The 20,757-nt window shown below is 33.8% G+C and overlaps 10 protein-coding genes and 1 non-coding gene across 11 annotated transcripts; 7 read left to right on the forward strand and 4 right to left on the reverse strand.

The window, feature by feature from the left end:
• The first annotated feature begins 3,984 nt into the window (after nt 1–3,984).
• Nucleotides 3,985–4,802, forward strand: NAEGRDRAFT_55902 (uncharacterized protein). Its single transcript, XM_002671059.1, has 2 exons — nt 3,985–4,422; nt 4,507–4,802. Exons 1-2 carry the CDS (start codon nt 4,207–4,209, stop codon nt 4,777–4,779), a joined length of 489 nt encoding a protein of 162 aa, XP_002671105.1. The 5' UTR covers nt 3,985–4,206; the 3' UTR covers nt 4,780–4,802.
• On the reverse strand, nt 4,788–5,969 carry NAEGRDRAFT_53125 (uncharacterized protein; the record flags this gene model as incomplete). Its single annotated transcript, XM_002671109.1, has 1 exon — nt 4,788–5,969. One exon carries the CDS (start codon nt 5,967–5,969, stop codon nt 4,788–4,790), a length of 1,182 nt encoding a protein of 393 aa, XP_002671155.1.
• Nucleotides 5,970–6,466: 497 nt separating this feature from the next.
• NAEGRDRAFT_73903 (uncharacterized protein) lies at nt 6,467–7,051 on the reverse strand (the record flags this gene model as incomplete). The annotated part of the gene is made up of 1 exon (XM_002671110.1): nt 6,467–7,051. One exon carries the CDS (start codon nt 7,049–7,051, stop codon nt 6,467–6,469), a length of 585 nt encoding a protein of 194 aa, XP_002671156.1.
• A 472-nt stretch (nt 7,052–7,523) lies between these two features.
• NAEGRDRAFT_73904 (uncharacterized protein) lies at nt 7,524–10,540 on the forward strand (the record flags this gene model as incomplete). Its single annotated transcript, XM_002671060.1, has 3 exons — nt 7,524–8,780; nt 8,828–9,257; nt 9,312–10,540. The coding sequence occupies 3 exons, from the start codon at nt 7,524–7,526 to the stop codon at nt 10,538–10,540; spliced, it is 2,916 nt and encodes a 971-aa protein (XP_002671106.1).
• A 309-nt stretch (nt 10,541–10,849) lies between these two features.
• On the forward strand, nt 10,850–14,984 carry NAEGRDRAFT_81646 (uncharacterized protein; the record flags this gene model as incomplete). The annotated part of the gene is made up of 2 exons (XM_002671061.1): nt 10,850–12,638; nt 12,688–14,984. The coding sequence occupies 2 exons, from the start codon at nt 10,850–10,852 to the stop codon at nt 14,946–14,948; spliced, it is 4,050 nt and encodes a 1,349-aa protein (XP_002671107.1). The 3' UTR covers nt 14,949–14,984.
• A 119-nt stretch (nt 14,985–15,103) lies between these two features.
• On the forward strand, nt 15,104–16,087 carry NAEGRDRAFT_53128 (uncharacterized protein; the record flags this gene model as incomplete). The annotated part of the gene is made up of 1 exon (XM_002671062.1): nt 15,104–16,087. The coding sequence occupies one exon, from the start codon at nt 15,104–15,106 to the stop codon at nt 16,085–16,087; it is 984 nt and encodes a 327-aa protein (XP_002671108.1).
• A 152-nt stretch (nt 16,088–16,239) lies between these two features.
• NAEGRDRAFT_73907 (uncharacterized protein) lies at nt 16,240–17,157 on the reverse strand (the record flags this gene model as incomplete). The annotated part of the gene is made up of 1 exon (XM_002671111.1): nt 16,240–17,157. One exon carries the CDS (start codon nt 17,155–17,157, stop codon nt 16,240–16,242), a length of 918 nt encoding a protein of 305 aa, XP_002671157.1.
• Nucleotides 17,158–17,454: 297 nt separating this feature from the next.
• Nucleotides 17,455–17,528, reverse strand: NAEGRDRAFT_t672. Its single transcript has one exon. It is a non-coding gene; the product is annotated as a tRNA-Ala (tRNA).
• A 92-nt stretch (nt 17,529–17,620) lies between these two features.
• Nucleotides 17,621–18,397, forward strand: NAEGRDRAFT_73908 (uncharacterized protein; the record flags this gene model as incomplete). The annotated part of the gene is made up of 1 exon (XM_002671063.1): nt 17,621–18,397. The coding sequence occupies one exon, from the start codon at nt 17,621–17,623 to the stop codon at nt 18,395–18,397; it is 777 nt and encodes a 258-aa protein (XP_002671109.1).
• A 564-nt stretch (nt 18,398–18,961) lies between these two features.
• On the forward strand, nt 18,962–19,853 carry NAEGRDRAFT_73909 (uncharacterized protein; the record flags this gene model as incomplete). Its single annotated transcript, XM_002671064.1, has 2 exons — nt 18,962–19,150; nt 19,212–19,853. The coding sequence occupies 2 exons, from the start codon at nt 18,962–18,964 to the stop codon at nt 19,851–19,853; spliced, it is 831 nt and encodes a 276-aa protein (XP_002671110.1).
• Nucleotides 19,854–20,090: 237 nt separating this feature from the next.
• NAEGRDRAFT_73910 (uncharacterized protein) lies at nt 20,091–20,603 on the forward strand (the record flags this gene model as incomplete). The annotated part of the gene is made up of 1 exon (XM_002671065.1): nt 20,091–20,603. The coding sequence occupies one exon, from the start codon at nt 20,091–20,093 to the stop codon at nt 20,601–20,603; it is 513 nt and encodes a 170-aa protein (XP_002671111.1).
• Between the last annotated feature and the right edge of the window lie 154 nt (nt 20,604–20,757).

Genomic DNA, 20,757 nt, shown 5'->3' on the forward strand with positions numbered 1-20,757 from the left:
TATTGATGGTATCAATTCTTTCACAATTACTGGCTCTACATTTGCAAACAATTCCAAATTACACATGACAACTGTTTTCAGCTCTACCTTGAGAGGTTTGACTTTTGAGGGAAATGAAAATGTTCTTTCTGCGAAAGGAATTGGTTCTTTTACATTGGAGCATTCAAATTTTACTCGCAATGGTAATCCAATTTATATTTCAGGAAATCAATTGACAAATCAATTTAGAAAAATTAGTTTTTGTTTATTTGAGGACAATTGGTCAACCAGCAATGGTCTTATAACATTGGAACAGTTTCCCACACATGTGGAATTTAACAATTTCAGAAATAATTGGGCAGTGAATGGAGGAATAATTTATGCAACTAGTTCCATAATTACTTTGGATAAAAATCAGTTTGTGGATACTTATGCAAGATTCATTGAAGGTTGTTTAGTTGATAATTGTGGAAATGGAGGAATTGCCTATATTTCTAATACTATTTTGTACATGTCCAATCTCATTATTCAAAATACTCAAGCAATTAGAGGAGGAATTGTTTATTCTGAGGGAAATTCTCGAATTCAAACCCAAAATTGTGATATTTCAGATAATATTGCTTCTTTGGCTGGTAATTTATTTTACTTTGGAGATGTTATTGATTTTAATGCCCAAAATTATTCGAAATCTGACCTGAGTTCGAGGAAAACAACTCGAGCACTTTGGAGAACGGAATCTAGTCAACCTTACGATAATCAACGAATTGCCATCCAACCCGGGCAAACAATACAATTGGATTTTGAGTATTTTGACATGTTTGACAACAGATTCAATAGAACAAATTCTGCTCCAATTATTAAGGCAAGTGATTCATCCAACATTCTTGTATCCCTCGTTTCAATTGATCCACTTTCCAATACTGACTTTAAATTCTTCTTGCAAGTGTCAGAAACTTCAAAAAGCTCAAATATTTCAGTATATCTCCCATTCCATGACTTTACATTTGAGATTGATATTGATATTATTGGATGCCCTTTTGATTATGGTTTATCACCACTTTTAAATTCACACTACAACGTGTGTGTCTATAGAGGTTATATTATAATTGTATTCTCCTCTATTGGCATTGCAATCATTCTACTGGTTGCAATTTATTTATTGATCTATGTTGTTAAGAGATTACTCAAATTGAGAAAGAAGGAAATGACTGAAAAGGAAATTGCACAAAAGATTATTGATAAGAATTTTGTTTTTTCTATCAATACTGATAATGAGCACACTCCATTATTATCAAAACTGGAAGTTGCCAAGATTAGTAATATCTTAATTCCAATTGAGGATATTGAAATCATCAAAAGAATTGGAGAAGGAGCTAATGGTACTGTATACTTAGCTAAATGGCAAGGAAATCGTGTAGCTCTAAAAAGTTTAAAATTCGAAAGGGATAGCACTGACTTTGAAAATGAAGCATCTCTCCTTAATAATTTGAGACATCCTTCTATTGTGAGATTTTATGGAATTGTAGTGTCTTCTTCAGTTAAATACATGGTTACAGAGTTTGTGGAAAATGGAAGTTTGGATGCAGCCATTCATAATTCCAAAATTGGAAAGAAGAAACTTGATTTACAAACAAAATTACAAATTTTGAGAGGAATTGCAAATGGAATGAACTATCTTCATAATTTGAAAACTCCATGTCTTCACAGAGATTTGAAATGTCAAAATATTCTTCTCAATTCCAACATGGAACCAAAGGTTACAGATTTTGGATTGTCAAAATTGACTTTAAATTCAATGACATTGACTTGCAATATTGGAACAGCTCTTTACATGGTAAGTTTTCAAATTTAAGAGAGTTAAACCGAGTCAATCATTGTAAAGTCTCCTGAATTATTTGGAAGTGGTTACAAAATTTCATACAAATTGGACGTTTACAGTTTCTCCATCATCATGTACGAATTATTCTTTGAGGAAACTCCATTCTTTAGCTCATCAGCCAAGATGAGAAAATTTATCATTTCATCCACTGAACAATCACCAGAAGATGATCATGATACAATGAATTTTGGTTTTGCAATTCCAGTAAAAGTTTCGAAAGGAGAACGGCCAATGCTTCCCTGGACTAATGATGAGGAATGTGAAATGTGGATTAAGGAATTTATAGAACCCTATGAAGGAGGAGGAGGAGGAAATAATAGTAGTAGCAAAAGATCTTCATCCCTATTGAAAGTATTGCAAGTTAGCTTACAATATATTAACTTGATGAAGGAATGTTGGAGTCAGGATCCAAATCAAAGACCGAACTTTTCCCAAATTGAGACGGAATTATTCAACATGATCAATGAAATTTCCAACCAATAAATTATTCTCCTTCAACTATTTAATATATTTAATATATTTAAAATTTAATACTTAATATTTAATTATTAAAAAAAATGTTTAAACAACAAATAGTGAAAAGAACATTATCAAGCAGACTGCTTTGTACCCTCATTAAACAATCCAAATCATCATCATCTCTAGTTATTAATCCTTCCCTTTCATTCCGTAATTTTTCTCTCATCAACAATAAGAATACAACACAAACAACAACATCAACATCAAACTCTAAAAACGAACCTCCACAAACAACATCAAACAACACTAACACTACTACTGGTGAGGATAAACAAGTCTTTCTATCACTTGATCCGGAAACTAGAACTCTCACACTTGCCAATGAAAGAAATTTAAAAGTAGCCTTGAAGGAAACTCAAGAAAAGGTTTCAAAGGTTACGCAAACTTTTAGAACATTATTGCAGAATGCTTGGATTTTCAAGGCTTTTTCTATAATTTGTGTGTTGGGATTGTTGGTTTTGGAGGAGTACTTTAAATTGTCTCGTGTTGAACAGGAGTTTACTACAACAATTTCTGCTGAGGAGAGGGACCATTTTGAGAGATCTATTGAGAGAAAGAAGGAAGAGGAAGAGTTGGAGCAATTTGCATTGCATAGTGTCAATCAATATAGTATGATTTATGGACAAAGGTTTGTTGTTAATTGTAATGATATTGATTGATTGATTTACTGTTTAATTTTGATATTATGTGATTTTGATTTTGGATTTTGATAATACTGATTGATCTATCAATTAATAATAATCAAATTTGATTTGGATTGAATTTCATGAAATTAAAGTGGAAGTGGAAAGACTGAACTTTGTAGAAGATTAATTTATAGAGCCAAAAGGCAAGGAATTCCTGTCTTTTATTCATCAGCATCAGAAAGACAATACGAAGCTAGATTGAAGACCGAATTGGGTTATTTCACATTTGTTACTCAATTCTTCCACTATGTTAAAAAAGCTTTGAGTGTCGATTCATCCAGTGATATTTTGAAAGATTTGGAAAGAGTTGGCAACGAAGTTAAGAAAAAGACAGGAAAGAGACCAATTATGATTATTGATAATGCTCATCAACTTGTTGCCAATCCAGACAGTGAACAATTTTTGAGGAATTTGCAAGAATTAGCTAAGAGAATGGCTGATCAAGAAGCTCTCAATGTTATCTTTGTGGTGACACTTGATGGTGCTAAAACTGTTCAAAGAGAACTTTTAAAGAGAGAATTTTCTAGTAGAATGAGAGTTTATGGAGTTGGAGAAATGACTAAAGATGAAGCAATTAAATATTTGGATACAAAGTTTGGAGTTACTGATCCAAAGCAAATTTCCGACATTTTCCAAGTTGCTGGTTGCGTTCCAAAGTACTTGAACTGTTACAATCAACTCTCACAAATCACATCATCAATTACTGAGGCCTTTATCTCAGCAAAGGTCGATCCATTGTTCAATGGACCTTTTAGGGAAATTGCCAAAGCAATTCTAGAAAATGGTTCTGTTGATATTCATGATTTTGAAGCCAAAACACCTGCCACAGAAGTTATTGATTATCAACATGTTGTCCTTCAATCAACACCACACCCAGTTCGTACCTTGTTAGAAGATAACATTATCTTCACACGTAACGAACGAAAGGTTGTTTTCAAAAATTCAGGAATTGAAAACTATGTCAAAAACATTGTAAATGGGAACAGGAAAGAACTGTCCAATACCAGCAACAAATAACATTTTGCCTTAATGAACGAGCGAAGAACTTTCTAATTATTTTCCTATTCTCACACAAATCAGACAGATCAGTTGTGTAACATCAATCACAAAAAACCAAAAAATCAAATAGAAAAAATATCAACAATGACAGAATCTGAATTTTACAGCTTTGTTGTGCCAGATGCTCAAGGCAATGACGTTAAACTCTCCGACTACAAGGGAAAGGTAGTGATGGTTGTGAATGTTGCCAGCAGTTGTGGTAAAACACCTCAATATGCAGGATTGCAAAAGTTATATGAAAAGTACAAGGATCAAGGATTGGAAATTTTGGCATTCCCTTGCAATCAATTTGCTTTCCAAGTAAGTTGTCATCCCGATCATCAATTTAATTACTTTAATGATAATTATTATTCCGATCAATTTAATATAATAATTAATTAATAGGAAAGAGGATCTAATGAAGAAATTTGTACATTCACAAGAGACAAGTACAAGGTGACTTTCAAAATGTTTGCCAAAACAACTGTCAATGGAGGTGATACTATTCCTCTCTACCAGTACTTGAAGAAGGAAGGAGAAGGTTCTCTCTTCAATGCCATCAAGTGGAATTTTACTAAATTCTTGGTTTCTAAAAGTGGAAAGGTCTTACAAAGATATTCTCCAAATACTGAACCTGAAGATATGGAAGAAGATATCAAGAAATTACTTGCTGAATAATTTATAAATTATTTCTTTTTCAATCTTTCAATTTCACGTTTCAACTCTTCATTCTCTTTTAAGAGTTGCTGTGTTTGCATGCTAATTCTAATTTCTTCATCGATTAATTGTCTCAACTTTTGAGGATGAAGCATTTTAGGATTTTGTTCTGTATTATTTCCTCTATTTTCCAATAATTGAGATTTGATAATGCCAAAAAGCTGATTTCTCAATCGCCCTACATCACTATTAGTGTGGCCAAGGTGTCTTCTCAGTTTAGCTTCTATTATTTCACTCAACTTTTCAGGTGTGATCATTTCAATAAACTCAACCTTGGATAATTTCTCCACTGCCTTGCTCCAATCATTTCTACAATAATTTACAAAGATTGCCCAATCTTCTGATTCACGTTTGTATCTAATTTTGGTAGAGTTAGTGGTTCTCTTCTTGTCATGTTGTTCAATCATATCTTTGAGCATTTTAGTTGCAGCTTCTCCCTTCCTTTTCCATACTTGCAAATTCTCAATGGTTGTGCTTGTTGTGAATCGGTATGTTATTGTATTGTTCTTGCCAGATCGTGCTTCAGTTGTGAAATAGTTGAGGAAAATATCACAAATGCAATCTGAATTGAAAGCGATCATTTCCTTATACAGTTTAGCTTGATCAAAAACGAGTTTCTCTTTCTTTTTGGTGGAATATGATTGTCCCTCTTCAGATTTAACATCACTCTTATAATCTTCAATTTCATTGACATATCTTATTGGAAGAACAGCAACATCTTCACCAAATTCAATCATTACACAAAGACTAGGATCATCCAAAGTGTCAATCCAATAACTCAAAGCCAAATCAACCTGATAGAGGTAACCATTCAAACTGGCAGTAGCATCTCTCTTATCAAAGAAGAATTCCTTTCCAATTTCATAGAGAATTGGCTTATCTTCCACCTTTGAAAAGGAACCAACAATTTCATTGAACTTTTTCGAATAGGTTTGCCAATCACCAGTTACCTGTGCCTTGAACTCGAATTCTACTTGTTTAGCAACCTTCTTTCCAAATGTAAAGACATTCGAAATCCTTCCAATAGTATTCTCTTTCTTTTGGTTTGCCGATTTGGTCGTCATCAACTGATCATAGACAAAACTTGGAAAACTCTTTTGATCAACTGTTTCCTGTCCAGCATCATCATTAATCTTGGCCACCAAAACCATTTGCAACTCATTCTTTGTCTTGTCATAATTGTACTTGGTCAAACATTCCAATTCTACTTTAACAGTTCCGACTCGTGCAAAATTAAATTCCAAAAATCTATTTCGTGATGTCGTTTCTGTGCTGAATATTAATTTTACATCGGATGATTTGCCAGCCACATAGTAGGTGCAGGTGAAGTGAGCAGAGACATTTTTTTGTGTTTTGTTGCTGTGAATTCACGTTCTGCAAGTTGTTACTTTTTTACCTTTTTAAATCTTTGTGTGAACAAGAATTCTTGTCTGATACAAATCCAGTTTCACTTGGGTTTGTTGTGCAGTAAAATTTTACATGAGGGAACATTTCTTCTTGTTTGGATCTTTGGAATTGAGGAGGACTGGAAGGAATTTTTGTAAATTAATGAGTTTGATCTTGTTAAGGGTTTGTATGGTGAGTTCTCTGACTTGTTCTCTTTCGTATAGGTTACATTCCATTATGGTGGGATCTGTAATGCTAAATTTCAAAAGATATTCACGTAAACGTTTTGTAAAATATGTCTTGAACTTTTCGAATAGTTCTGGTCCTTTCCTCCATAGTGAATTCCAAACGAAATAATATATCTATCCATTGTAATTCTAGAAAGTTTGAACAATTTTTCAAATCCTCCAAAACCATTATTTACCAGTGAATCAAAATCTTGCTCGGCACTATAAACTACCACTGTGAAAATCATTGCATGATTAGTCTTGAGATACTGCTCAATCATTGCTGTGAAATCCTCAGAAAAAACAGCCGAAAATATACTGAAATATTGTCCATTCAATCTAGTTCTATACACATCAGGACACGAAGGATCATATCCCTCAACAAAGTATCCTCCACACAATTGAGAACAAAATCCCTCTGCGTAGACATATCCCTCATTACTTGCACTAATCAATCGTGGAATGAATCCTTCCTTCTTATCATCATCACTTGGCAAATACAATTCATCATTCAAATATTCCCTCGGAAGCAAGTTTGTATGTTTTTCATAGAATTTGATATGAAAATAGGCTCGCATCAGTTTTCTCTTTCCTACAAATTCTTTTTGAAAACTTTCCATTCTAAATAGACTAACATGACATGAATCGGCATCATCTCTTGTTGTATAACTATTATTATTATTGCTATTGTTATTTAAATTATTATTTAATTGATGATCCTGATGACGAATTAATTGTGTTTTGTATTCTCGTTCAAAGAGTTTGATCCAAAATTCATCACAATTTTCGAAAATTCCATAGATGTATTTGCAGGATAATAAAAGGCTAGCTAGATCGCCTCCATTTCCATTCTGTTTGTTGTGGTTGTGGCTATCGGAATGTTGTTGTATAGTAAAATATGTTGTTAGGAAGGATCCGATAACATCAGTAAATAATTCGCTTCCGACTTTTTCGTACCATTTTGATGAAGATGACATTTTTTCAAATGAATTTTTTTTATTAATTTTTGAAAATATTGATAACGGTAACTTTCCAAAAATGAAACTCAATATTCGCGCCACTTTGCACCAGTTTAAAAATTTCAAAAAAAAAATGACAAAACGAAAGGCCAAATCTACTCGGTCACCTTCACCTATCTTTGATATCAACGTTCTTCAAAATATGCTCAAAGCTCGGAATGACATATTCACTCTAGATGATTATGGTGATGATTTTTCCAATAGTGATGACTACAATTCCGATAGTGATGATTGGATGGATGAAGGTTTATCATATGATGGACCAACGGATCCAGTGCTCAGGCCTTGCGATTTAGTTGCTGAGAAATTATTACCTGCCGAGAAGAATATTAAGAAACGAATGAGTGATGTGTTAGAATTGTCTGGATTTGATGGAGAGTTTTGGAGTGGAGGAAAATTGCATTCAGATTATATGATGCCTTCTATTGAGATGTTGGATGAGGAGAGTGGTACATATAGGCTATTACCACTTCCGATTGTGTATGAGGAACAAGTGAATGATTTGATTAGGAGTTCAATGAATGCAGGAGAGAAGAATTTGTGGAAGTTGATTGAACCAAAAAAGTTTAGAATAACAAATCCTAAATGGGATGTGTTGATGCAAGAGTTGTTGAATAGAATTAAACCAGAATTAGGTATTCTAAAAGAGAAAAAGATTGATATATCACTATATAGAATGGTGTTATACGAGAAGGAAAGCCATTTTGATTTCCAGGCAGATATTGAGCCTAATGCGATTGGATCAATAGTAATTCAACTGCCTAGCTTGTATGCTGGAGGTGATTTTGTAATGGTTAATGGTAACACAGAGAAGAAATTTGAATTCCAAAAGGAAGCCACCTATTCACCCTATTATATGACTTGTTATTCTAATAATTTCACACAAAAATCAGATATAATTACCTCAGGACACGTTTTGTCTTTGGTTTACAGTTTGAAATATTCTGGAACTGAAAAAATTGCGCCATATACTAGTACTCAACAATTAAAGGATATGCAACAAGTGATTGAAACATGGATTAAGGCTCCTATGTACTCAAAGCTTTGTTACATCCTTGAGAATGAATACGACAATAACTCATTTACTTCTTCCTCATTGAAAGGGAATGATGCGATTGCTTTTAAACAATTTTCCAAACTTGACCATACTGTGGTACATTTGGGATTCTTGGAAAAACGTGAATTTTCTGAATTCAATAGTGATATAAGCGCAATAACTGAAATGACATACAGCTTTCAAAATAATGTAGGCGAAACTCTGGTTTCAATAGTTGAAGAAGAAGTGTTCCCAGAAAATAGAAGAAAACAAATGCCAGTAGCCACTCAGAAGGTAAGTATCTGACATGAATTTAAAATTTATATCTAAAATACAAAAAGAAAAGAGAAGATTTTGATGTGGGTGGACTTGAAATTGAAAGACGATACAAGAGTGCATGCATTCTTGTTTATCCAAAGAAATTAAAGTCGCTTTGCAAACCCAAGAAGGATTTTTTGAATAAGTTGTTAGAGGATTATAAGGATAAGAAAACAGATAAGAGGAAACATTTATTGATGGCCTATACTTCGTCCCTTGTTGGTTGTGCTGAGGATAAACGTGGAAAGACAACAAACGGATTGGATATTCCAAAGGTTTTGGAGGCTTGCCTTTTAGTGAACTATCTTCCATTGAGTTTGAAATTTGTGGAAAAAATGTGGCTTGCAGATGGTTTTACTGAAGAATCTACTACATCGGCCACCAAATTAATTAAGCAACACGGAGCTGGAAATTTCAAGCCATTATTCATCCATTACTTGGATCAAATGTCATGTAAGTCATGTTTTCATACATTTATAGTTTATTGAACTATTATCATTTGAATAGTTGAAAGTTATACTTTTTCGAATCGAGTATTCTCAATAGGAACTATGATTTTAGAGTTGAACGAAGAATCTTGGTTAGATCTTTTTATACCAAAAGTGCTATCTATTTCCCTTCGATTAGAACTTTTGGAACCAAAATCGGTTTTGCTCATTCTTAGTTTTAAAGAGAAATATCCAGCATGTTCTGCAAAAATTGATCAATTCATCGATCTGTACACAAAATCAGAAATGCGAAACACAGCATTTTCATCGGACGAATCAAAAATCAATGCACAAGTTATTATCAAATTGAATTTACCAAGTTTATGTGGAGTACTTTGTGCAAGACTGGTTCATTCGAAACAAGAAATTAACTTGAATGTATTACAAGAAATTGTGGCAGTGACGAAACATTTTGGAATTCAAGTATTGGAAGAATGCTTAAATGCCATTGTAGAAGATATGTTGGTATACCCTTTACGACAAAGGATTGAAGCATATACTCGACTGGCTGGTGGTGAAAGTGATGAGGCTAAACATTTTGCAAGCAAAATACTCTCAAGTATTATTCGAAAATTTGACAACACATCAGAAGATCCATCTGAAGAATGTGCCCAATTACTAACATTTTGTAGAAAGAATGACAAGATTACAGAGGAAATGAGTATTGCAAAAGTGCTAGTTGAAAAGATTACCAAAGCAAAACATGGTCATTCTCTAGTACAAAAATTAATCAAGGAAAATGGAACTGAATGTTTTTGGACTGGATCAGGATTGAGATTAGTTTTGGAACATTGCTACAAACTTTTATACACTGCAGCTTCAAATGTAAATATACCAATTGACTTTGACCTTGGAGTTGACTCTACGAGTGAATGGGTTTTCAAACATGTTAAAATCAAGTGCAAATGTAATCATTGTAAAAGTGTAAAGAAATTCCTTAAATCCAATGAAATGGAATTTTCTTTCAAGGAGAAGAAGGATGCCAGAACACATGTGGAAACCATTCTAAATGGCATTGAGGACATTAAGAGAGAAACAATCAAACATGGCTCACCTCAAACTCTCAAACTAACCAAGATTCGTACAACTCTCGAAGCCAAGAAGGCAATTGTGACCTCAGCCGAAACTGTTCTCAAACAATACATTGAGTATGCCACCAAATCAGATCAGAAACCACATGCAAGACCAGCCTCTGAATCTGTATCATCCTCAACTACTGATCCACCAACCAAGAAAGTCAAACAATAACACACTCATAAGTATTTATCCAACTATCTAAATCTTTCATACGTGATTTTAGAGGGTTACCCTTCGGAGTCTCACACAAGCAATGATAACACTTCCAATTAAGTGTGCCACTATTGGTTAAACAAAACTCTTTAAAAGTGAAAAAAAATGGAGAAAGTACCACTCCAGCAAATATCAAAAAGAAAAGGTACGACCTTCAGATTCTTCCATGAAGCTAGTTGCAACGAGATAAATCAGCACAGAGCAGTGCTGTCATCATCATTGACAACAAGGAGTGGTTTGATCACACTGATGATTGTTGTTATAATAATGATGCTGGTTGTTGTGGAACATTCGGAAGCATCTCCCACAACAATAGCAGTTGCTGGTAGTGTGGGTAATACAGACGAGGCTTGGAATTTTCCACTGTATGGTACGGGTATATTTGTGGTGCCAAACAGTGATCCTTCATTGTTGCCAACTTTTTATGTTTCTGATGGAAATTTGTGTGTTGTGAGACAGATCATTGGAAATCAAAGTCGAGTGGTGGCAGGAACAGGTGAATGTTTACCAAACGGTGCTGATTCAGTTCCTGGAACAGAATCTACCTTGTATGGACCTACGAATATGTATTATGATGCTACTACAGATTTTCTCTACATTTTGGATTCGTCATCTATTAGATTATTGGACATGAAGAGTGGAATAATTTCTAAAATGCTCATTACATTCAGTGGAACTAATTTAAACTCATTTTCTCAACCAAGTGGTATTACCATGTTCAATAAGGATATTTATGTGGCAGATACAGGAAAAGCTGTTGTGTGGAAAGTGCAAATTACCTATAGAAATGTTGGTACAGCAACAATTAGTGTTGGAAGTTTGAATAATATGAATAACAATAATTATTGTGATAATGTTTATGCCACCACGTGTAAACTTATCAAACCTACAAGTATCTCTTTCTTCCCAGATGGAACCAAGGCAATTGCAGATGGAAGAAGAGTTATTATTGTTACTCCAACCAATTCGGCATATGAAGCTCCTGTATCCATGTCTATGAACAATCCAGTACATGTTGTCGCCTATGATGCATCCAACTTGTTGATTTCAGATCTAGGACTAGCACGTTTTATACAATTTAACAAGGATCAAGCACAACCAAATACTAATGTGGTATTGTCATCTTCTTGGGCAAGAAATACTTATTTTGGACTTGTGAAACAAGCAGACAATTCTAAAAATGTATACTTCCTCACAGGTCAAGATTACACAACAAAGAGAAGTCAAATTGTTTCGTTTAACTTTATTGATAGCGATTTACCAAGTACTTCTACAACACCATTATATGGCATGTATGACTCTGGATTCCAGTTTGATAATCCACATAATGCATTGAGTGTTTACATGCCTAGTCCACAACAAATGAGACTAACTTCAAGTAATCAATTGTATTTCCCAATTTTTAATTCTGCTGTTGTAAAGGTAGATTTGAATTCTGGATTAGTGACAAGAATTGCTGGAAGTATTACACAATTTGGATATAATCAAGACAGTATCCCTGCAACCATAGCTCTGATGACTAGACCAAATACTGTTTTACAATTGGATTCCGGAGATTTAATCATTTCAGATACAGGTAATAACAGAATTAGAAAAATTGATTCAAATGGAATTATAACTACAATAGTTGGTACAGGAACGCAAGGAAATAGTGGAGATTATGGGCCTGCAAGTCAATGCCAATTAAATGGTCCACAAGGACTGGCAACACCTCCAACAAGCATGAAAGGTCAATTTTTGTTTGATTTTGCTGACACTAATAATAACAGAATTAGAAGAATACAAAATGACTTGACAGTTATACCCCTATTAAGCAATAATCCTAATAATGATGGAATTAACGGACCAAATGGAATAATGTACACGCCAAATGGTGATCTTTATATCGCCAGTCAAGGAAATCACAAAATAATGAAATACAGTAATTCACAATTGAGTACTGTTGCTGGAAATGGTTATGCAGGTTATTCAGGAGATGGAGGACCAGCCAGAAATGCCAAGTTGAACTATCCTGCAGATGTTACAGTTTCCTCCACAGGTGAAGTTTATATTGCAGGTATGTTTTGAAGAAATTTAATGTAATTTTTAAACGATTCATCTACTAGATTGGGGAAATAGAGCTGTAAGAAAAGTTTTCAGAAATGGAACAATTATTACTCTTATTGTTAGTGGCGGACTTTCGGACTTGAATGGTGTTACATTGACACCGAATGGAGATTTGTTGTATTCAACACAATTATGGGTCAAGCTGTATATGGAGGGAGATTCAGGAAGTTGTATTGATAAGAATACATGCAATAATCATGGCAGTTGTGTGAATGGAAAGTGTGTTTGTGATAGTGGATGGAGAGGAAATTTGAATTGTGGAACATTTTCATGTGACATTACACCACCACCTCATTCTTCACAATGTATTGGTCCAAATCAATTTTCTTGTCAAGATGGGTGGACAGGATTAAATTGCCAGGAACCAGTTTGCTTTGGAACTCCAGCAAACACCACAACAGTATGCAGTTCACACGGTAAATGTATTTCCAATAATACATGTAATTGTGTGAGTGGATGGAGAGGCAATTCAGATTGCAGTGCATTTTCATGTGATGTAAAATCTGAACATGGAGAGTATTGTATTGGACCTAATACCTACAAATGTCAAGATGGCTGGATTGGTGATTTATGTGACATTCCACTTTGTAATGGAATTCCAGCAAATAATCCAGCAGTTTGCAATTCACACGGACAGTGCATTTCCAATAATACATGTAATTGCTTTAGTGGATGGAGAGGAAATAGTATTTGCACTCAATTTACATGTGATGGTGTCAATAATTGTCAACCTCATGGTCAATGCATTTCTAATAATACTTGTAAATGTAGTACTGGTTATGGTGGAAATGGATGTAACGATAGAATGTGCTTTGGTAAATGGGGTCAAGCAGGTTGCAGCAATAATGGATATTGTTCAAATACTGACAAGTGCAGTTGTTTCCCTCTCTATTTTGGACAACAATGTCAGTGGCTTGATTGTAATCCCTCTTCAAATGATCAATCCATTAATTCTACTAAGGGCTGTTCTTCAAATGGAAACTGTACTGTTATTGACAATGATCAAACCAGACAAAACTCAACAATTTGTAAATGTAACGAAGGATTTGATGGGCTGTATTGTCAAGAAAAGAAGTCATCAGGAAATGGTGGAACTGTTGCAGCTGTTGTCATTGTTGTGTTGCTTTTCATTTGTTGTTTGATTGCTTTCATAGCAGTTGGTGGTTTTGTTTATTACAAGAAACGAGCAAGTTCCAAATCAGAGGAATTTGAGAATTTGATTCCAAAATCTGTTAACGACGATTGGACTTTGAGAACTGTTATTCCTCCAGAGGAGGCAACTGTGAAAAGTACAGCCTCTTCTGTTAAATCTGAAAATAGCTTTATACGGTCAATTAGAAAGCAACTGGGTAGTTCAAGTACAACATCTTCTGTATCAACCATTAACACAAGAGATCATTTCCATATTAGAGATAAAGAATATGTGAAATCAAAGAAATTGGGATCAGGTGCAAGTGGAACAGTTTTCATGTTTGATGAGTTGACCAATAAGGAACAAGTTGCTGTGAAAATTATTGAAGTTTTAAATCCAAATGGAAGCGAATTTAAGGAAGTTGTGAACATGTTTGAATTGAGTGAAGAAGCAAATCCTCACATTGTTCCAATTCTAGGATGTACAATGGTTGAAAATGGAGGATATATTTGTATCTTGATGCCATTATACAAATGTGATTTGAGAAATTGGATGTATTCCAATAAGGAGACGGTTCCAATCGAAATAATTGTCGAAATTGTGAAACAAATTGCATCAGCACTTCAATATCTCCATTCTAAGAACATGGTACACAGAGATTTGAAACAAAGTAATATATTTGTTTCAAAATCACCTGATCTTTCAAAGAATAATGTGAATGTTTCATCTTTCCAACTTTGTGTTGGAGATTGGGGATCTTCAAGATATCAAACAAGATCTTCTTTAACTGCTTATGAAGGAACAATTCAATACAGTTCACCAGAGTCAATTGTAAAAGCAGAATTTTCACCAAAAAGTGATGTTTGGAGTCTTGGATGTATTTTATATCAATTATTATCAGCAGATTACAATACTTGTTTGATGAGAGTGAAACAAACCTCAATGAATGACCAATCAGATGTTCAAATCATAGGAAATGTTGAAAAATTCTTTTCAAAACGTTCAGATCATTCACACAAACTTTACAAAATCATTTGTGATTTAATGTTGGAAATGTTGAGATTTAATCCAGAGGAGAGAATTTCCACAGATGAAATTGTCCAAAAACTCTCAATGAACAATGTTTAATAATATTATTTAATAATAAATTAAATATTTACGAATATTTATAAAATTTTGATAAGAAAAAAATGCAACAAGTTGTTTTATTATTGGATGATGATTTGTCTCAATCGTTTGGTGATATCGGAAGTGATTGGTTGTTTATAAAATTATCAACACAAATGCGAACTAAATTATTGCAAAATTCACACGAATTTCACACCACAAACTTTAAACTCGTGCACACGATTGGTGAGTGCAAACGAAAAGGCTCTTCCGAATATTTGTTGAATGATCCTATGGGTTTAAAAATTAGCAAATTGATGAATTGGTTGTTAATATGTGATTCGGGAAATAAGAGAGTACAAATATATGACAGATTTAATTTTGAATACTTGTATTCGATTCGGATGAAAACTCAACCTCAATATGTGGAAATTGAAGAGTGGCATGATCAGTGTGGATATTATGCAGATGAGAATTCATTATTACTATACATTACTTGTTCGAATCAGGTTTTAATCAAGATGAAAGTTACTGTAGTGATGGAAGAAAATGAAAAGAAACTTCATGTTGAGGAATTGTGGAATACTCGAGAATTATTGGAAAGAAATGAACTAAGTGCAGAGTATGGGCTATTCTTTGAGAGATTCAACCAAGAATATTTGAATTCTGTCTTGTATGTTTGTGATTCAACCAAGAGAAGAATTGTCATGTTGAATGCCCTTGATGGAAGCATTCTCAATCAATTATTTCTGAAAAGAAAGGAGAAATTCAGTTCAGCAGTCTCTATTCTAATCGATTCTAAAAAGAAATGGATTTTAGTGAGCGAAATGGCTGGTCAACGTGTGAAAATTTTAGATTACAAAACTAGACAATTATTACACTCACTTGGAAAGTATGGAAAAGAGTTGGATGAATTTTCATATCCTAGAGGAATATTCTTGGAAGAGAAGATGAATAGATTATATGTGTGTGATGCTTCAAATAATAGAATTTCGCTGATTGACTTGGACAAGTTGGAATTTGTGGAATATTTTGGAGGAAAGAATTCGAATATGGAACAAGTTCAATTGAAAACACCAACTTCAGTGGTGATTGATGATTCGACTGGAACTCTTCTAGTTTCTGATAACAAATTAGATCAAGTTTTCATCTTTAGATGAATTTGAAAAAGTTTCAGATTTACTTTTTCCTAGTTTGAATTGAACCACGAAGCCTATTGAAAGGAACAATGGCATGATAAAAGTCCACCACAAAATCCATATTATGTGCCATGCTCATATTCACAAGAGTTGTAATCTTCTTGTTATCAATGTCAATGGTCATCCCTCACTGGTGTGTAAACATTGGAATCAAAATTTTTCTCAAACCAAATTCTAAAATGTGAACTACTCGAAGCCAAAACAGTTTTGTGGCAATTTAAGGAAAGTTTTGAACCCAAAATGATTTTCACATCACTGGTCGACTCTTGATTGTACAATTTCTTCAATGCTTGCAATATTGATGATGGTAATTTGTCGTTGCAAGTTAATTTGATTTGGGTTGGCTTGGTAAGGTTGACTTTGGCCATAATCTTTGCATAGTTCCGTATAATTATTGGACTATCCAACAATTTCTTGGAACAACCAACTTTAGGATGCTCAAAAGCCACCACTGTAAACTCAATACAATAATTATGTAATAGATCTAACAAATAATTCACCTTATTGAAATTCTCAATGAAATTCTGTTGTAAACCATCAATTTTCTCGAACATGACAACTAAATTTTTCACAGTTATACTCTTCGTCACACTATTTATCAAATCCTGTTTCAAATTCGTCAAATACCTCCCATCATTCACAGCAGACAATCCCAAAACATACAATATTTGCAATGCAGAATAATAATTCCTCCAATATTTATCTGCATGTTCCTTATAAATCAATTGATCGACCAAATGTTGCACAATTTCCAAGTATTCCTCCTCCATAATTGATAAATTGTGTTCCGAAAGCACATTCTCACCAAATTCGGGTGCCATTTCATTGATTAAAGGTCGAAAGGCCGTAACATTGGAATGAGCAATTAAATCTCTTTCGTGTTTTTGAAGAGAAAATTTACGTTCAGAATTTGATGATGGTGATGTTGAGGGAGACGATGATGAATAAGCAGAATCAAGGGATCGGGGAGATGAAGAAGGTGAATAAGTTGAAGTATTATTAATACTGCTTATTGATAAATTATTCCTCATTGTCTTTTTCTATTATAAATCACTCGATGGCGATAAGTGAAGAGATGATGAGGGCAAGATGGTGTTCCTCTTTTTTGAAGTTCTTCTTTGTTGTTTAATGTTATTATTAAACACAAAATTACACACATTGATGGATCCTTAATTGGAGTTTGTTGAACCAATTTAATACCAATGGTCTACTGTAAATTTTGAAAAAATAAAAAAATAAAAGTAAATTACAAATTAGATTATTAAGAATGAAATATTTGATAATACATATTGTTGATAATAAGTATTGAAAATTATAAAACTTTTCGGTGGAGTATAGAGTGATTTGAACACCTGACCTCCCGCTTGCAGAGCGGGCGCTCTCCCATCTGAGCTAACACCCCTTAGAAGAAAAATTTTAAAATAAGGAAAATGTTGTACTCATGGCAATTATCTATCCACAATGTGAAATTTGACACTAATTTACCATAATAAAATGTCATCACCAGTGAAATCCAGAGCAAAGAAAGCCAGAGAACGTTTTCTATTGATTACTCTGTTGACCATCACGACAACCGTGACCATACTTTCAATTGGATTATTCTTCCTTTCAGTTCCATTGAGTGGAGCTCATCACAATGATTGTTCTGCTTCTAATTGTCGAGTTACCTCTTCATCAAAACAACTCTATCTACAATACGATTTGACCACTTCTAGACGAAACCTGACCATAACCATGCAAGTTATCTTTGATGAATCATTACTCTCGGATCAATCGAATACCATTCCGTGCATTATCACACCTCTATCATCATCTAATCAATCAATTAATAATAATAATAATAATATTACGGAAAATAATTTAGTGTCATTGTTAGGAAAAACAACAACAACAAAATCATCATCATTAGACAATCAACAAAATTTAGAATCATCCACTCGTATTCTTCTGATGACGGAAAGTTCTTCTATCATCATTACTTACAATAATATTAATTACTCCATCACTACCAATTCTTCATCATCAGACGCAATTCCATGCTACTACAATGATGCCAATTCCTTCTTCTTTGGCATGACATTCTCCCTCCCGAAAGAACATGCTCAGCTCGAACTCATCCTCGGAGGAGTAATGATTCCCTTCATCATTCTCGTTGTTGGTTGTTTGTGTTGTTTACCTCTGTCCATGTCATGGATTTGTATGAAGGAGGATATTATGGAGAGGAAGCAGAAGGTAGATTTTCATAAATTGGACTCAACTTGGGATGAATAAAGATGATGAAGTAACCCACAATATTTTGCCTGATGCATATTTTTTTTAACAACAATTTGTAACGGTAACTTTTACTGGAAAGAAAATTGCTTTGTTAGAAAAGTCATTTTGTGTTGGTTTCTCTCAGATCACTTTTCTGATTCAAAATTGTACTTTGTATTATTGCAAATTGTAAAGGGACTGAACTATCATTACAACATGATCACTTCAATTTTTGAAACCTTCATTTCAAATTACTATAAATACTTGTCTCGAGAGTAAGATCTTTCAAACAAGCGTCTCTTGTGCAAAAAAAACGAAAGAAACGAACAGCAATACATGTCTTCGAGAAAGAATAAAGGCATTGTATTGGGCCCCTTGATAGGATCATTAATAAGTTGTTCTCTCCAAATTGTTTTACAACTCTGTCAACATTAGTTGCGTACCAAGATCTGTCAAGGGGCATTCGAAACTGGAAAAATAAAGCGTTTTTTAAGCTCATCATTTTCCTCATCATTTTCTATCATTTTCAGTTTCCAAAGCAACCTTTAGTTTACAAAAACTCTTGTGAACTCATCAAAAAAAATGGCTAAATTCACAATCTTCCCTCTCGCCCTTTTATTCATCCTCCTTCAGCTCACCCACAATCTCCTCGCCAAACGTCAAGTCCTCTACTGGATGGGCCTCGAACGCACTCACGAAAATATCACTCACGATTTGAATGATATTTTGGAGAGAGCAAGGGAAGGCGAATTTACACAAATTTCCTATGAAGTAAGTTGTGTGGAAAATTGATGGAGAATTGATGGAATTGATAATGTGGAATGGTGGATAGGCTTATAATTTGGGAGAATATTCATCGTTTGTGGATAATCACTTTAGTAATGTGTTGCCATTACTAAAAAAGGCTAATTTGCAAACTTTTCCAATGATAACTACTGTTAATATTCCGTATTTGCAAGAATTGTTGAATAATGAGACGACTATGGATAGATTTATTATTCAAGCTGTCGAAAATCAAAAGAATATAGACACAACTGGATATAATATTGATTTTGAACCTATTCGAAATGATATTACAACTCAACTAGCTCCAAATTTTGTAAAATTCTTGAATAGATTTGCGGATTCTCTTCATCTTGTTGGAAAGAAACTTACTGTTTGCATTGCTTCTTGGAGTTTCTTCTGGGATTGGAATTTATTATCAGAAAGTCGAGTTGACAAGATTATTACCATGGACACCTATGCTGCTCGTGCAGAACAATTCGATTCTGCATTTAAAAAGGCAGTTACAACAATTCCTATTAGAAAGTTAGGTTTAGGGTTAATGATTGATTCGAGAGTAAACCAAACTGAACTAGGAAGAAGAATTTCAATGATTGAAAATTCTGGAATTGATGAAATTGATGTTTGGCAATATCAAGACGTGCCTGAGTTTTGGTTTAATGAATTGGAAAAATTCGTCAAGAATAATTGAGTTTCTAATTTGGATTTTTGAATGAAATTGAAAATAAATCAAACCTCAACTTTTACGGAGATGCAATAAAACAATTATAAAAAATGGATCCAACACGTTTCTCTTTGAGTTTGATTGTTGTGTTGATTCTTTTCAACACCTTTCATTTATCAAACTGTCAAACATCAACACTTTCGAATAATTTCTAAACAAGAGTCTTGCTGCTTGCCTCCAAATTTCAATTACAAATACAGCTACATGCAAACAGTTGTTGGAAACTCTAGCCAACACATCAGTGGAACTTTCGAATATGATTTTGATGCAATTGGAGGAAAGTCAAGATTGGATTCGTATACAACCGGACCTTTAGGTCAAGTGAATGTGGCCACAAATTGGATCTTTCTCAATAACTCTAATGGCCTACAACTTTCCTACACCAACACTCAAGGTTCCTGCACCTGTGTCCAAATCAAGAAAACTCATTTCGACCAAATATGTTATCCTATTGGAAACCCAATTGAAAATGAAAAGATTGTGATTGGTGGATTAGTTGCCAATCGTTTGGTTTACCTCGAAGAAAATGGACAAACAAGAATTGAAAGTACCATTTTCAATCAAGATGGAAATTGTTGGATTTTGAATAGAAATGTTTTTTCCAAAATGATTGTTCAATCATTCAATTATTATAACATGGTTGGAAAGTTGTATGTTGAGAGATTTAGATTACCTGCTAATTGTCCAAAAGCAGATCATTGCACTCCACTTCCATGAATTTGAGAGATTGGTAAAATACCTTTCAAGAAAACATAAGAATCAATAAAGAAAACATTTAAATTTATTCAGTTATCATGAATGATTACATGCAATAAGAACTTTTTTTCTTCTATAAATTGATCTATTAAGCAAATATGTGTTCAGTAATTTC

Source organism: Naegleria gruberi (genome assembly GCF_000004985.1).
Source record: "Naegleria gruberi genomic scaffold NAEGRscaffold_64, whole genome shotgun sequence".
Classification (NCBI taxonomy): domain Eukaryota; phylum Heterolobosea; class Eutetramitea; order Acrasida; family Naegleriidae; genus Naegleria; species Naegleria gruberi.

What these genes read in the sequence shown, in the direction of transcription:
- NAEGRDRAFT_55902 (XM_002671059.1), top strand. Translation starts at nt 4,207, where the DNA reads ATGACAGAATCTGAATTTTACAGCTTTGTTGTGCCAGATGCTCAAGGC. An exon ending in GCAATCAATTTGCTTTCCAA is followed by an intron (nt 4,423 to 4,506) that starts GTAAGTTGTCAT and finishes ATTAATTAATAG; the next exon opens with GAAAGAGGATCTAATGAAGA.